This window comes from Artibeus jamaicensis, unplaced genomic scaffold, assembly GCF_021234435.1.
Source record: "Artibeus jamaicensis isolate MK-2021 breed Jamaican fruit bat unplaced genomic scaffold, CSHL_Jam_final contig_519, whole genome shotgun sequence".
Taxonomy (NCBI): Eukaryota; Metazoa; Chordata; class Mammalia; order Chiroptera; family Phyllostomidae; genus Artibeus; species Artibeus jamaicensis.
In genome coordinates, this window is record NW_026521871.1 from 40,621,513 (window position 1) to 40,633,838 (window position 12,326).

General features: G+C 36.6%; 1 protein-coding gene across 14 annotated transcripts in view; it reads right to left on the reverse strand.

Moving 5' to 3' along the window:
• SLC4A7 (solute carrier family 4 member 7) overlaps positions 1-12,326 on the reverse strand; it is a 96,807-nt gene that overhangs the window by 48,349 nt on the left and 36,132 nt on the right. For 5 of the 14 annotated variants that reach the window (XM_053669240.1, XM_053669237.1, XM_037135148.2 and 2 more), the window contains exons 3-7: positions 11,752-11,898; positions 7,989-8,127; positions 7,041-7,201; positions 4,868-5,056; positions 1,990-2,358 (exon numbers count right to left, since the gene is read on the reverse strand). In XM_053669240.1, the coding sequence (XP_053525215.1) occupies positions 1,990-2,358; positions 4,868-5,056; positions 7,041-7,201; positions 7,989-8,127; positions 11,752-11,898 (1,005 nt within the window). The remainder of the gene's footprint in view (positions 1-1,989; positions 2,359-4,867; positions 5,057-7,040; positions 7,202-7,988; positions 8,128-11,751; positions 11,899-12,326) is intronic. The other 9 variants (XM_053669245.1, XM_037135214.2, XM_053669246.1 and 6 more) reach the window with 3 other exon arrangements.

Sequence of the window (12,326 nt, forward strand, 5' to 3'; positions counted from 1 at the left end):
TGTCCCTTCCTTCCTATAAAAAATTTGTAGTGCCTTATTATTAATAACCTAAAAGCTGGTGAAATAAGAAATACTTAGTGCTACTGACAGATATCAGTAAAAACAAATGCAAAGATGTAACTTTATAATCACTTTTGTTCAAAAAAACAGTAAATCTTGCTGGTTCTTTATAATGAAGAGGGATGATTATTTCTGAATAATAATTTCTAGGTTTTTTTTTCTGATTTTAGTTCAGTTACCTCATTATTATACTATATCTTTTCTACAAAGCAGTAAAACTTACAATGAGTAACTATACTATATAGGCTTTCTTATAGGTAGATCTCAGTCCAATTCCTTGCTCTGGTCATTTACAATATGATCTTAACATCTCTAAGACTCTGTTTTCCTCATTTGTAAAATAGGGGCAATGCCACAAACCTCATCAAACTGCGAGGAGACTTAGAAATACGATAGATAAAAAAACATATATACCTGTTTGTGGAACAAAGTATAATATAAGGGTGGCTATAACTACGATCACAATTAATGTTACAACGATTTAGCCACAAAGCTTCCATTTTTTTCATTCTAAAAGTGTATCATTGCCCTGGCCAGGTGGCTCAGTTGGATGGAACATCATCCTGTACACCAAAAGGTTGCAGGTTCAATCCCTGGTCGGGATGCATAGGGGAGGCAACCCATCAATGCTTCTCTCTCACATCAATGTCTCAATGTCTCTGCCTCTTTCACTCTTCCTCTCTCTCTCAAATCAATAAACATACCCTCGGGGGAGGACTTTTTAAAAAGTATATCATTTTTTGGCAACAACAATGAGCTTTAATAAAATGTACTCGGCCTGCTTGGATACAGCCAACAGAGACAGCGGGAGGCTGGTCACGCAGCGGGAGGAGCACAGAGGTTTTCAGCAGGAGACTTAGGCTGCCGCTCACCAGTCTGCACGATCCAGGGAAAATTACTTTCTCTGAGTCTGAGCTTCTGAAAATACTTATATCCGCCTAATCTGCACAAATTTTTATACCAATTAAATAGGCTAATTTAATGACTATAAACTACCATTGAACTATTAAATATTATCAGTATTATAGAAAATCTATGTGACTAAAAACACTAGCTAGGATTCAAATACATCACACCGATGCCTGACTATCAGTAAAATAGTCACTGAAGAACATTTTATATGAATTGGGCATAAACATATGTAAAAATGTACAAATCATTAATATAAAAGAGGCAAAGTTTTTCATAATATATAACCCTTAAATAAGTTACAAAACTTTTAACTAATAAGAAATAATTTTTCCAATTCACATACAAAAATATACTCTAGCCACACTATAGGAACTCTGGTCTTAAAAAGTTCAAGATAAATTTGGATTAAAGATAGATATGACATGAGTTAAATAAAGGGCAACTAAAATCTATTCCAAAATATAACACTAATCTTGAAATAATGATCCTAGGCAGTCACCGGGGAACATCAATCTTTTAAGGGAAAAATGACAAGAAACATTCCACCCAATTATTGTTAGGGACGTCAACACATACTGCATTCATTGGGCAAAAGCACCACACAGAAGATAAAAGGAACCTCTCCTCACTATAATTTACGTACAGTGTGTTCATTCACCTTCTGAATACACAAAAAAAGCCACCATTTTCTAAAAATCATGGCAAATTAAAAGATTACATATAAAAACATCTATGTTTCCCTGAACCATTCAAATGCCTTGACCTCACCAACCTCAGTGAAAATTTTTCTAAGGGCTTAGACTTTCTAAGACTTCTTTGCAATCTTAACGGCAAATTTTTAATAATTCTATTATTTTCCGTAATATAGTATATAAAGGGGAAAAAACATGCAGAAGTCAAAACAAATCATAAGCATGACCTACAAATGCTGCTAAAGCTAGGTGCTACCAAGGGCATTCCAAGTGCAAGTGACCCAGAGGCAGAAAGCACCACACAGGAAGGAGTTGGAATAGTTGCCTGGAGTCACGTCAACATTTTCCTCATTCTTCTGCTCCTGGCCTTTCAGGGCTTCTAAGTCTTCCTCTGGCGGATGAATGACTACTGTGGGAATAGCATCAGTGGCAGGAGAAACCAGTAGTTCTGGGACCTGCAGCTGACTCGGTTGGGAACTTCTGGAGGGCAGGCGACCGGTGCTAGGGCTGGAAGGAGGGCTGTTGTGAGGGGTGGGAACTGGGGTGGTACACCTGGAGCCTGCAGGGGTTCCAGCTCTTGAAGAAGGAAGAAGATGACTGAGAAGAAGAGATAAAGGCGATTCTCCTCTCAGTGAAAGGTTTGAGGCAGACAGACCTGTTCGCAAAGAATGTCGGGAGGCTGAAAGGCCTTCCCCTGAGACAAAACAAATAAATGAAAAACAATGAAGTTCGCTGAAGAAGGCAAATGGAAACACACACACACACAAAAATCAATTTACACTGTAAATTGCAAGCTTTAAAGACCCAACATTTCAAATTCGTGCTACCAGGGTTAGCATGGCAATCAGGTTTGTAAGTGTTAGAAAGTCACTGAAAAATTGCTTAAGCTACAATTACTTCCCTGAAGATATAATAATAAGAAGAATAATTTAAAAACAATGCTACTGTAGATTATAGGGGATAATACTGTTAGTAATTACAATGCCCAATACTGTGACTTTTTAAAAAAAGAACACTGTCAATGCAAAGATGCTGGTTCAATAAATGATAAATATCAAATAAGAACGTAATACATAAATCTAAGAACTAGAACCCCAAACAAAACTTACCAGCACTAACAGCTTATTTTAGTGTATTTATCCTACATTGTATCAAACCACTACGGATAATTATCTCTCACCAGAAAGGTCCATAATAACAATATTAATAACTCCTAACTTAAATCTAATCTTTAAAACATTAAGTCAACAGTACATCACCTATTCTAGCTCTCCCAAAGTAAAATTTAAAAACATTATACAAGTCACAGTAATTTTCTTAAAGAAAAACATTGTCAATTTTAAAGAATATATATTCTTGAGCTCTCTAAAGATATTAATACATATCTTAAAATCAGCTTTTATTTGTAATACAGCAGATAAATTTAAACAAACATGGACATTATTTAATCTAACTAGATAAGCGTAAAGTATTTCTCAACAACAGCAACAACAAACTCAGTCTAGCATACTTCACAAGGTACTGTATACTCATCGTTCAAACACCTATTCTATGACATGTACCTTAATGCAATTACATTGTTTTTAGGAAAATGAGATTTATAACCATCAATCCCATACGATCTAATTCTAAGTAATCAAAGCTACATGCTCAAGAGATTCCAGAAATATTAAAAATAAAGATAAATCTTCAACCCATAAACAACTGCCATTTAGTGGAGAGGTAAGCTCCATGCAGGAAAGCTGTTAAATTGCAACACAATACCACAAAATAACAAACTTCCCATGCTCAAATGGCATCTAAAAGAACACAGCCATTGTCTTATGATTCAAAGGAACCAAATTACAACAGGAAAATAATCTATCTAGACACAGTGCCTATGAGAAATAAAGATTTAATAGGGTCTCTCTGGGTAAACAAACTCATTTTTTACAAAAGCAGAAAATATATAATACATAAAAGATGAAAATGAGAGGCAAAATGTTGACAGAGATGGCTAGCTTTTACACTGAATTTAGGATCCTAAGAGATTTCTTTTATTCTTAAGCTTCCATACCTACATAGTCACAATTTAAAACAGAATAAAAATACTTTCTTTTAGTGGTCAAAAGCTCAGAAGAAAATCGATGCGAGCATTTCACACTGAGCTGCAAACAGTGATTACTGTCCATTTTAGACACAGTATTAAACCCTATCATCTCTATCACCTATGGCTGTTCGCTGAAGGACACTTAAAATCCGTACTATTTTTCAGGGACAGAAAGACACTGGCCCATCCTCCACGCCTCCTCACTGTAATCCTCATAAGCCTTGGGTAATAGTAGCAGCTGGAGGAAATGGTGACCCTCACAAGCAACTCTAACCCTTGGCACCTGGGTCTTCCAGAGTCGCTGTCATCGGCCCTCTTGGAGAGCCAAAATAGAACCCCAATGATGTAATCCTCTGCTTTAAAAAAAGCAAAGGTGATACCTCCCAGGGTTCCAGCGTTAAGACGGTGACAAAAGTAAACAAAAGTAAACGGCTGAAAGAACCCACTGCCAGACTGAGGGGAGAGTGCAGGGCAGGAATATGGAGGTTTGCGCCCTGTGTCACCCCCAGAATAAGACAGGAGCAATCGTGAAAACTTTTCACAAATTGCTAAGCAAATACAGATCAGTGAAATCAGCACATCAACCCCAGAACACTTGTTATGCCCACCTAATAAAGTATATTCAAGAGATTAAAAAAAACACAAGGAAAAATCTAACATGAATAATAAGGTTCTACCCAAGATTTAGAATTTTAAATAGGTTAAACTAAATTTATAGATCATACTTTATGCCTCTTTCATCAATTACACAAGAAATTTTGAACAGAAATAAAAAAGCAGGAAGGAGAAATAATTCAGGTTTAGATAGAGTGATAGTGTTTAAATATTACTGACACTTAAGTGTGCTCCACAGACAGGGAATGCTTGAAATTCATTATTTAAATAATTTCTATAGATAATCCTGTCATGTTATAAAGAAAGACATTTCAGAAGTATTATGAAATACACAAAGAATACTTTTAAAAATATATATATATATATAAAAAGATAATAAAATGACCTATGTAATGATCTGGAAAAAATGTCTTCCTTTCCGCAAACGCTAACTCTGACACACTGGAGTGCTGTTAGAACGGAAGTGTTAGGGAAAATCAGATGCCACAACTTATCTCACCATTCCTCTCAAGCAAGTGAGGGTCAGAATGTTTCTTGCCTATGTCTGCAAAAGATCGAACAAGGGGAATCCGACTGGTGAATCTCTTCTCATTCTGATGATGATGTCTCTTCAGAAGCGCTTCTCTGACATTCTCTCTAATGGACTCATCCAACTGGCCAGAGGCTATCATGTTGTCCAGTACCATATCTAGTCAGAGAAAAAATCAATAAACAAACCAACACACACTTAGATAAAACTGTAGGTGAAACCGTACTAGAAAAACAAGATTCTTACATAGCTCTGCAAAGTGTTCTTCTTTGCTAATACTGAATAACGTACGCATAAAGGCAAATACAAACATTATCCAACAAAAATGAACAAATTACACAGAGACCCTCATATTAATAAGTACCATTATTTAAAGAAAGTCTGCTGTTCTACACGTACACCTTCCTGTAGTTGAAAGTGCCTTCCTAGAAATAGACAAAAAACTGTACTTGAAAAATAACTAAATAAAATTTAAAGAAAAAAAAAAAAAGAAAGTGCCTTCCTGATATGGATACAATCAATTCCATTAAGCTGAATATTAAATAATACTGGCTTCCTAAGAAGTGAAGGTATTTTATTGCTTCACCTCATACTTTTCCCCAAAACTGCAGATGAGTATCTGGACTCATTCCTTTAATCTTTTAACTATTTACTGAGTAGCCATTATGTGTTCGGAAGGCATCAATTAACTAAGCAGATCAAGTTTCTGCTCTCACCCTTCCAGAGGCAGAACCACCAAGGAGCAAACAGATAAAATATCATGAAGTGATCAGTTCTAGGAAGATGGGGGTGTAGGGGACAGGGAGACTGACAGCAATGACATTTTACAAATTATGGTGGTGACTGGACTATTTTTCATTTATGGAGTACGTACCAATATTTGTAAGTAGTGCCACCAGAGATACAAGTGTGAAGCTTTCAAACTTGTGTGATAACTCCAAAAGAAAACTGGAGGAGACCAACCTAGCAGGTTAACTGTAACATTAACACAGTGACTACAAGCTACCACACCAGTGACGATGGATTACACAAAACATGTACTGAAATATTACATTTCGTCATGTGATAATCACAAAGCCAAAGTAAGACCCGTATATTCACATTTCAATACTCCTAATTCAAATTTTCCTTCATAAACACAAAAAAGGAAGGACTGTTTGTAATCATTTTAAAGGTTTGCAACATGTGGTCAAATCTAACAATCTGGTTCTCTTGAAGATCAAATACCATCGAATTTTTTTTGTTTTTTTTCTTGGGAGCAATCTATACAGGTAGTCACCCTATCAAATTTATTACCACTGAACTTAATGTTAGTTTTGAGCAATTATTGTTAATAGTGAAATAGCTTTACCACAGGTGTCCTTTTCTACTTTCTATCTCCATTTCATTTCCATAGTTGAAACTATTCTGGTAGAATAACTGGCCTAACTTGCTTCTAACCACTTCCTGATCCAAAGCCACCCTACATATTCCTGCCAGAATGATTTTCCTGATGATGCTGGATCACCAACTCTCCAGCTTAAGCATCACTCAAGAGCCAAGTTGCCTACCCAACAAAATCCAATTTCTTAATCCTGCAATTCAAGACTAGGCAGGACCCATCTCTAATTTACTTTCCAAACCTGTCTGTCTGCAATAACTATTCAAGAAACCTGCACACTCACACGGCCTTTCCTGAAAGCACCCCTGCCTGTGCTTTGTAGACTTCCCTTCCTTCTCATCATCCTCCTTACACCACTTTTCTCTTACACTAACCACCACTTGTGCCCATGTGTTCAAAGTTCTGTAAGTAAGTTGTACAGTTAATATATCCTGTAGATCTTCCCCAGACACCTCCATCCAGAAAACGGAGAAAGAGGAAGCTCTTTCCTCTATCTATTTCCAGAAAACCGACTCCGTATCTGGCTTATGATTCTACTCACTTTCTTCCTGATACTGCAGTTATGTCTAATCTAAGAGACTCCAAACTTACTGGAGGTAAAAAGTGTCATTTGTATGTCTACTCTTCATGCTGCTGTGCACTGAATGGAAGCTCAAAATATAGCTGCTAAATCCATGACCTAAAATTCTACTTTATTTCCCTTATTGAAGTAACTCTAATTTCAGTGCGACTTAAAATATAAAAGCGTCAATTTGCTGTAACCTGCTATCTCATCTAGAGTGCTCGCTCGCATATCCAGCATGACTGTTCCGTTGAGGATGCAACTCCTCAGTTCGAAAAGACTGTGCAAAGAGAGAGTTGCCACATAGGGTTTACTCCACCGGTCCCCGCCATCTTCCACATCCTCTTCAAATTTCAGCCATCTGAAAGGAATAATGTATAAGACTACTTTATAAATAATGACATTTTCATTGGCTTATTTTAATATGGTAAACATAAAGTTGTTCTTTTAAAGCAAAACAAAAGATCACTACCCAAACGAAATTTGGCTACAAACACATTTTTACAATTACCGTATTTTGCCGTGTATAATGTGCACGTGTATTGCCCAAGTTTTTAAGGGAAAATAAGAATGAGCATTATACGTAGGTAGAACTAATTCTGTATCTAATTTTGGTTTTACTGTATTCTGTAAACAAAATATTTTTTTTCCTGAAAGTTTGGGCCAAAAACATGGCTGCACATTATACGTGGCAACACATTATACACGGCAAAATACAGTAGGTGGGCTCTGGTCTAAATATCTATGAGTCACGAGTAACGTATGTTTGTGGTTCCTCTTTCTGTTCTATACTATCACAATAACAAGTCTCTAAAAACTGCGGTACTTTGCAGTTTCCACTTCTAATCTTCGTTTAAGCTTAAAATACACAAGATTTTGATTTTCCAAATTTATTTCTGTCATTAAGAACTTACGAAAATCTATAACATAACTCCTTTTGCATTAAGTTAAAGTAGTAAGGAATATTTATGGAAACGAATTTTGAAAACGAGAAAAAATAAAGATAATTTCCAGACACAAGGAAATGCTCTGCTCATTGTTTTAAAGCAACGTGTGTCTATAAGGATAATTACGATTTTGTATTCTCATTACAAAAAGAAATCAGGGAAAGCCACAACCATGCAAAGCACCGAGGCAGCGTTTATTACCTGGCAGTTTCTTTCCACTCATACTCCTCTCCGTCTCTGTAGCACAGTTCGTCCATTTCCGTGAAGAGGTCGTGGGGAATGTGCTCTTCATCATCATCTTCAGTACCGAGGATGAACTGAACCCTCTGGGACGGTGTGTCTTGACAAAATAAAAATTCAAATGCACTCACAATTTTCCTCAATTCATTCAAAGATCAATTCAGGTTTTGAAAGTGAAATTCTTTGGTCAAAGATATATCATCTAAACTCTTTTATTCATAAAATACTGTAATTCTGGAAGAAAACAGGGGCAACCACCCAGGAAAAAGAAAATCACAGAAAGATCACATCCACGAGTGAGAAAGGAAGATTCCGTGTTAAAAATAAGCAAGACTAAGTAATTTTGTAACTAACTGGTACAAAAACAAACAAATAAAAGCAAGCACCAGGCAAAAACTCAGAACACTATACTCAAAGACAGGACTTTTTCACTAAAAATACATGGAAATGTTGGATTATAAAGAACATGAAATAATATGTATTTAATATGTAGCCAAGTGCAAGAGTGAAAAAAGAAAATCCCAAGTTCCAAAAAATATGGGAAAACCCAAAGCTAGAAGTACGCTGACTTTTCCTACTATCATGGGGGTGCAAAGCTCTTATCAGCTGAAGTCAGGGAAGTGGGACACACACTGTAAGAAGCAAATACCCCATTTGTGGCATCTGAATTTGAACTATGTGGCAGAGGATCCTCAGAGACATTCGCATAAATTCTACTCCAAGATAGTCAAAACGAACTAGCAAACAACCACAAGCATCAATTAAAAACAACCTCAAATTCTGCAGAACAGGAGAAGCTAGGTCAAACTCAAAATTGACACTTAAGTAAACAAACTTTCATGCACTTGTAGATGCAATATAGAGTGATATTAGAACAGGTTAAAGAGTAAATTAAAAGGAATTATCACAGGAAAAGAAAACTCTAAGGAAATCAGACAGAACGCATCAATGACAAACAAGACAAAAAACAAAAGGTTAAGAGATGTGGAGAACAGAATAAGTAAGTTGAAAAGAAAAAATTCATAAAGAGGACAATATAAACAGGGAGAAAGGCAGGAAAAAAACACATCTGAAAGTTTTCCAATATGTATATGACATTGGTCTGCATATTGAAGGAATACCCTTACACTTATGCAGGACAAAAACATACTATGATTGAACTTCTTAAGGTTTTGAAACTTATTTATCCCCAAGTAAAATTTTTGGTGCTACTAAAAGTGGTATTTTTTATTTTAATTTCTAATTGCTTATTGCTACTGTGTATAAATAAACTGCTTTTGTATCCTACAACCTTGTTAATAAACTCACTTAGTTCTGTAGTTCCACAGATTGCTTCATATTTGCTACATACAGAACCTTGTGTCTGTGAATAAAAACAATTTCACTCCTTCCTTTGCCATCTGTATGGCTTTAATTTCTTTCTTGCCTTATTACACTGGCTAGGTTCTCCAGTACCATGTATAGAAGTGACTGGACAGGACATTCTTGCCTTTTTCCAAATCATAAGAAGAAACATCAATTTGTTGTTTCACTTTATGCCTTCATTCATTGGTTGATTCTTTCATGTGCCCTGACAGGAGATCAGACCTGCAACCTTGGCATTCTATCAGGACACTGCTCAAACCAGCTGAGTTATCCAGGTAGGAACCCCCTTGGTTTCTTAAGTTAAAAACTGAAATCATTGATTTAAGATATTTTTTTCTAACATAAAGATTAAATGCCATAATTTTTTCTCTTAGCACTGCTTTAGCCACATTTAACAAATTTCAACGTGTAGGCAGTTTGTACATTACCACGCTAAATAAAACCTGTGCATATATATCAGAAGCATGCCTCATACTGCCAAGACTTTATCTCATTTACTGACTACACTGTTTTTGTTTTCATGAGTTCCATCCAAGTGTTTCCTGATTTCCGTAACAACTGCTTCTTTAACTTTCAAATTATTGAGAAACTTTTTGTTTATTTTCTAAATATTTGGGCATTTTCCTTAAGATCTTTCTAGTTTAATTCTACTGTGGTCAGAGCATATCCTTCAATCCTTTTCAATGTATTAAAACTTGTTTTATAGACTAGAATATGATCTCCATTGGTGAATGTTCTATTTACACTTGTAAAGAATGTCTATTCTGCTATTATTGGAAACTATTCTATAAATGTGAATGGCAATCTAATAGTACTATTCAGGTTTTTATAGCATTACTGTTTTTTGTTGTTGTTTACTTATTGTATCCATTAATGAGAAAGAAGAACTGAAATCTCCAACTATAATTGAGAATTTATATTTTTCATTTTTCCATGTTATCAGTTTTTGTATTTTGAAGCTGTTAATACAAGCATATATACTTAGGGCTGTTACACTGTGATTCTGGCAATTTGGTTTCATGTACCTTTGTGTGCTTCTTTTCCTGATTCTTCTTCTTGGGTTCCGTTGAGATGGAACACACACACACACACACACACACACACACACACACACACACACACTTCCTAGGACCCATGGTGTCAAGAGGGGTCCACGTTGTGCTAAACAACCAGCAACTCCTGTATGTCAGCTCAGTGCAGTGTCTGAGAACCCTCCTCAGGCCACACAGCTACTTTTTTCTGGTTCTTGCCCTTCCCACCTCTCGACACCACCCACATCGCGCTATCAACGTCGATCACATCAGATAGCCTTCTCCTTCCTCTACAGTCCACCTTTTTCCCCTGAGTTCCTCTGTCTTTTAGTATTTCTGTATTTCTCTACTTTCAAACAAAACCCCTGGCCTCTTATAAACCATACTCTCAAACCAGAGCACTAGCTCACGCATAGATAACTGAGAACTCAGGCTCGGTAAGATCTTCTGGCCAAAGCGTTTAAAAATAAAATAAAATATTCAGTCTCTTCCAGGAGTCTCAGGATTCCAGGCATTTATTTATTGCCTATGTAAGTAATAAAATATACAATAGAAGGTAAATAAAACTTTACTGAATTGAATTATAAGTGCCAAGGCTCAACTTTTACAATTCTAAGGCTGGAATACAATGAAAACAGAGCTCCTTACTTTTGTCACTTATCCCAAGTATATCTTAACCCATAAACTAAATACTTTCCTTGCCCTGGCTGGTGTGGCTCAGTGGACTGAGCACTGGCCTGTGAACCAAAGGGTTGCTGATTCGATTACCGGTCAGGTCTCATGCCTCGGTTGTGGGCCAGGTCCCCAGTTGGGGGCATGTGCAAGGCAACCAATCTATATATCTCTCACACATCAATGTTTCTCTCCCTCTCTTTCTCCCTCTCTTCCCATTCCTCAATAAATAAATAAATAAAATCTTTAAAACATTTTTTTCTTGTAGGAAAAATATTCTTACTTCAATTAATATTCTTCGATACACATGTGTCTAAATTATTGAAACATGCATTTTTTAAAAGAAAATATTTAATTTTTAAAGAAATGCTTTCTAATAAAGATTTTTTTTCTTACTTTTTAGGTTGTTACTGTTTGATTACAGTTGCCCCAATTTTCTCCTGTTGCTCTCCCCTGCCCCACCCAACCCCCCTCAGTCCGTCCCCACCCTGTTGTCCATGTCCACGGGTCCTTTACCCAGGCTCCCCGACTAGCCCCTTCACCTTCTTTTCCCCATTACTCTTCTCCTCCCCCTCTGGTCACGGCCAAATGGTTCCTTATTTGCACGTCTCTGGTTCTATTTTAACTGTTAATGGAGAAGTAGAGTTTTCTTTTACCATAAGAAGGAGATTCCCGTCCATCTTCTCTGTCTGATTCTTTATCTTTCCTTTTCCGATGGTGATGCTTGTGTCCCCGATGCCGATGACGTCGACGACTCTCTTTACTAAATGGGACGTGAACACCAATATACACAGCTCGATGACCTAGCAAAAGGTTCAGGGACACATTACTGATTTTGCAAAAGGGGGGAAAGTGATACGCACAAAAGCATGCTATAACTTACTCTGATAAAAGGAAAGTACAGATAAATCCACATTAGAGAAGTCAGTCCCCTGTTACTTCCCCTATTTCATAGAGCCCTACACAAATGCTATAGCAAAATGCTACAGTAACACCACTGAATGATACGCACACTAGCTACACAGTTACTTGCGTAAGCATTAGTGGGCACGTCTAGGATGGTATTATGAAAAACAGAGCTTGGCCCTCCTAAAATCATACTATGTGGACATGAATTTACTCCACCTACATTTAAGGCCAATCCCAGTGAGTCAAAGTTCTTAAGAGATATGCTTTGATGATAATTAAATACTTTGTATTGGGGTATTTGTACATTTTTACTAATGTCGAA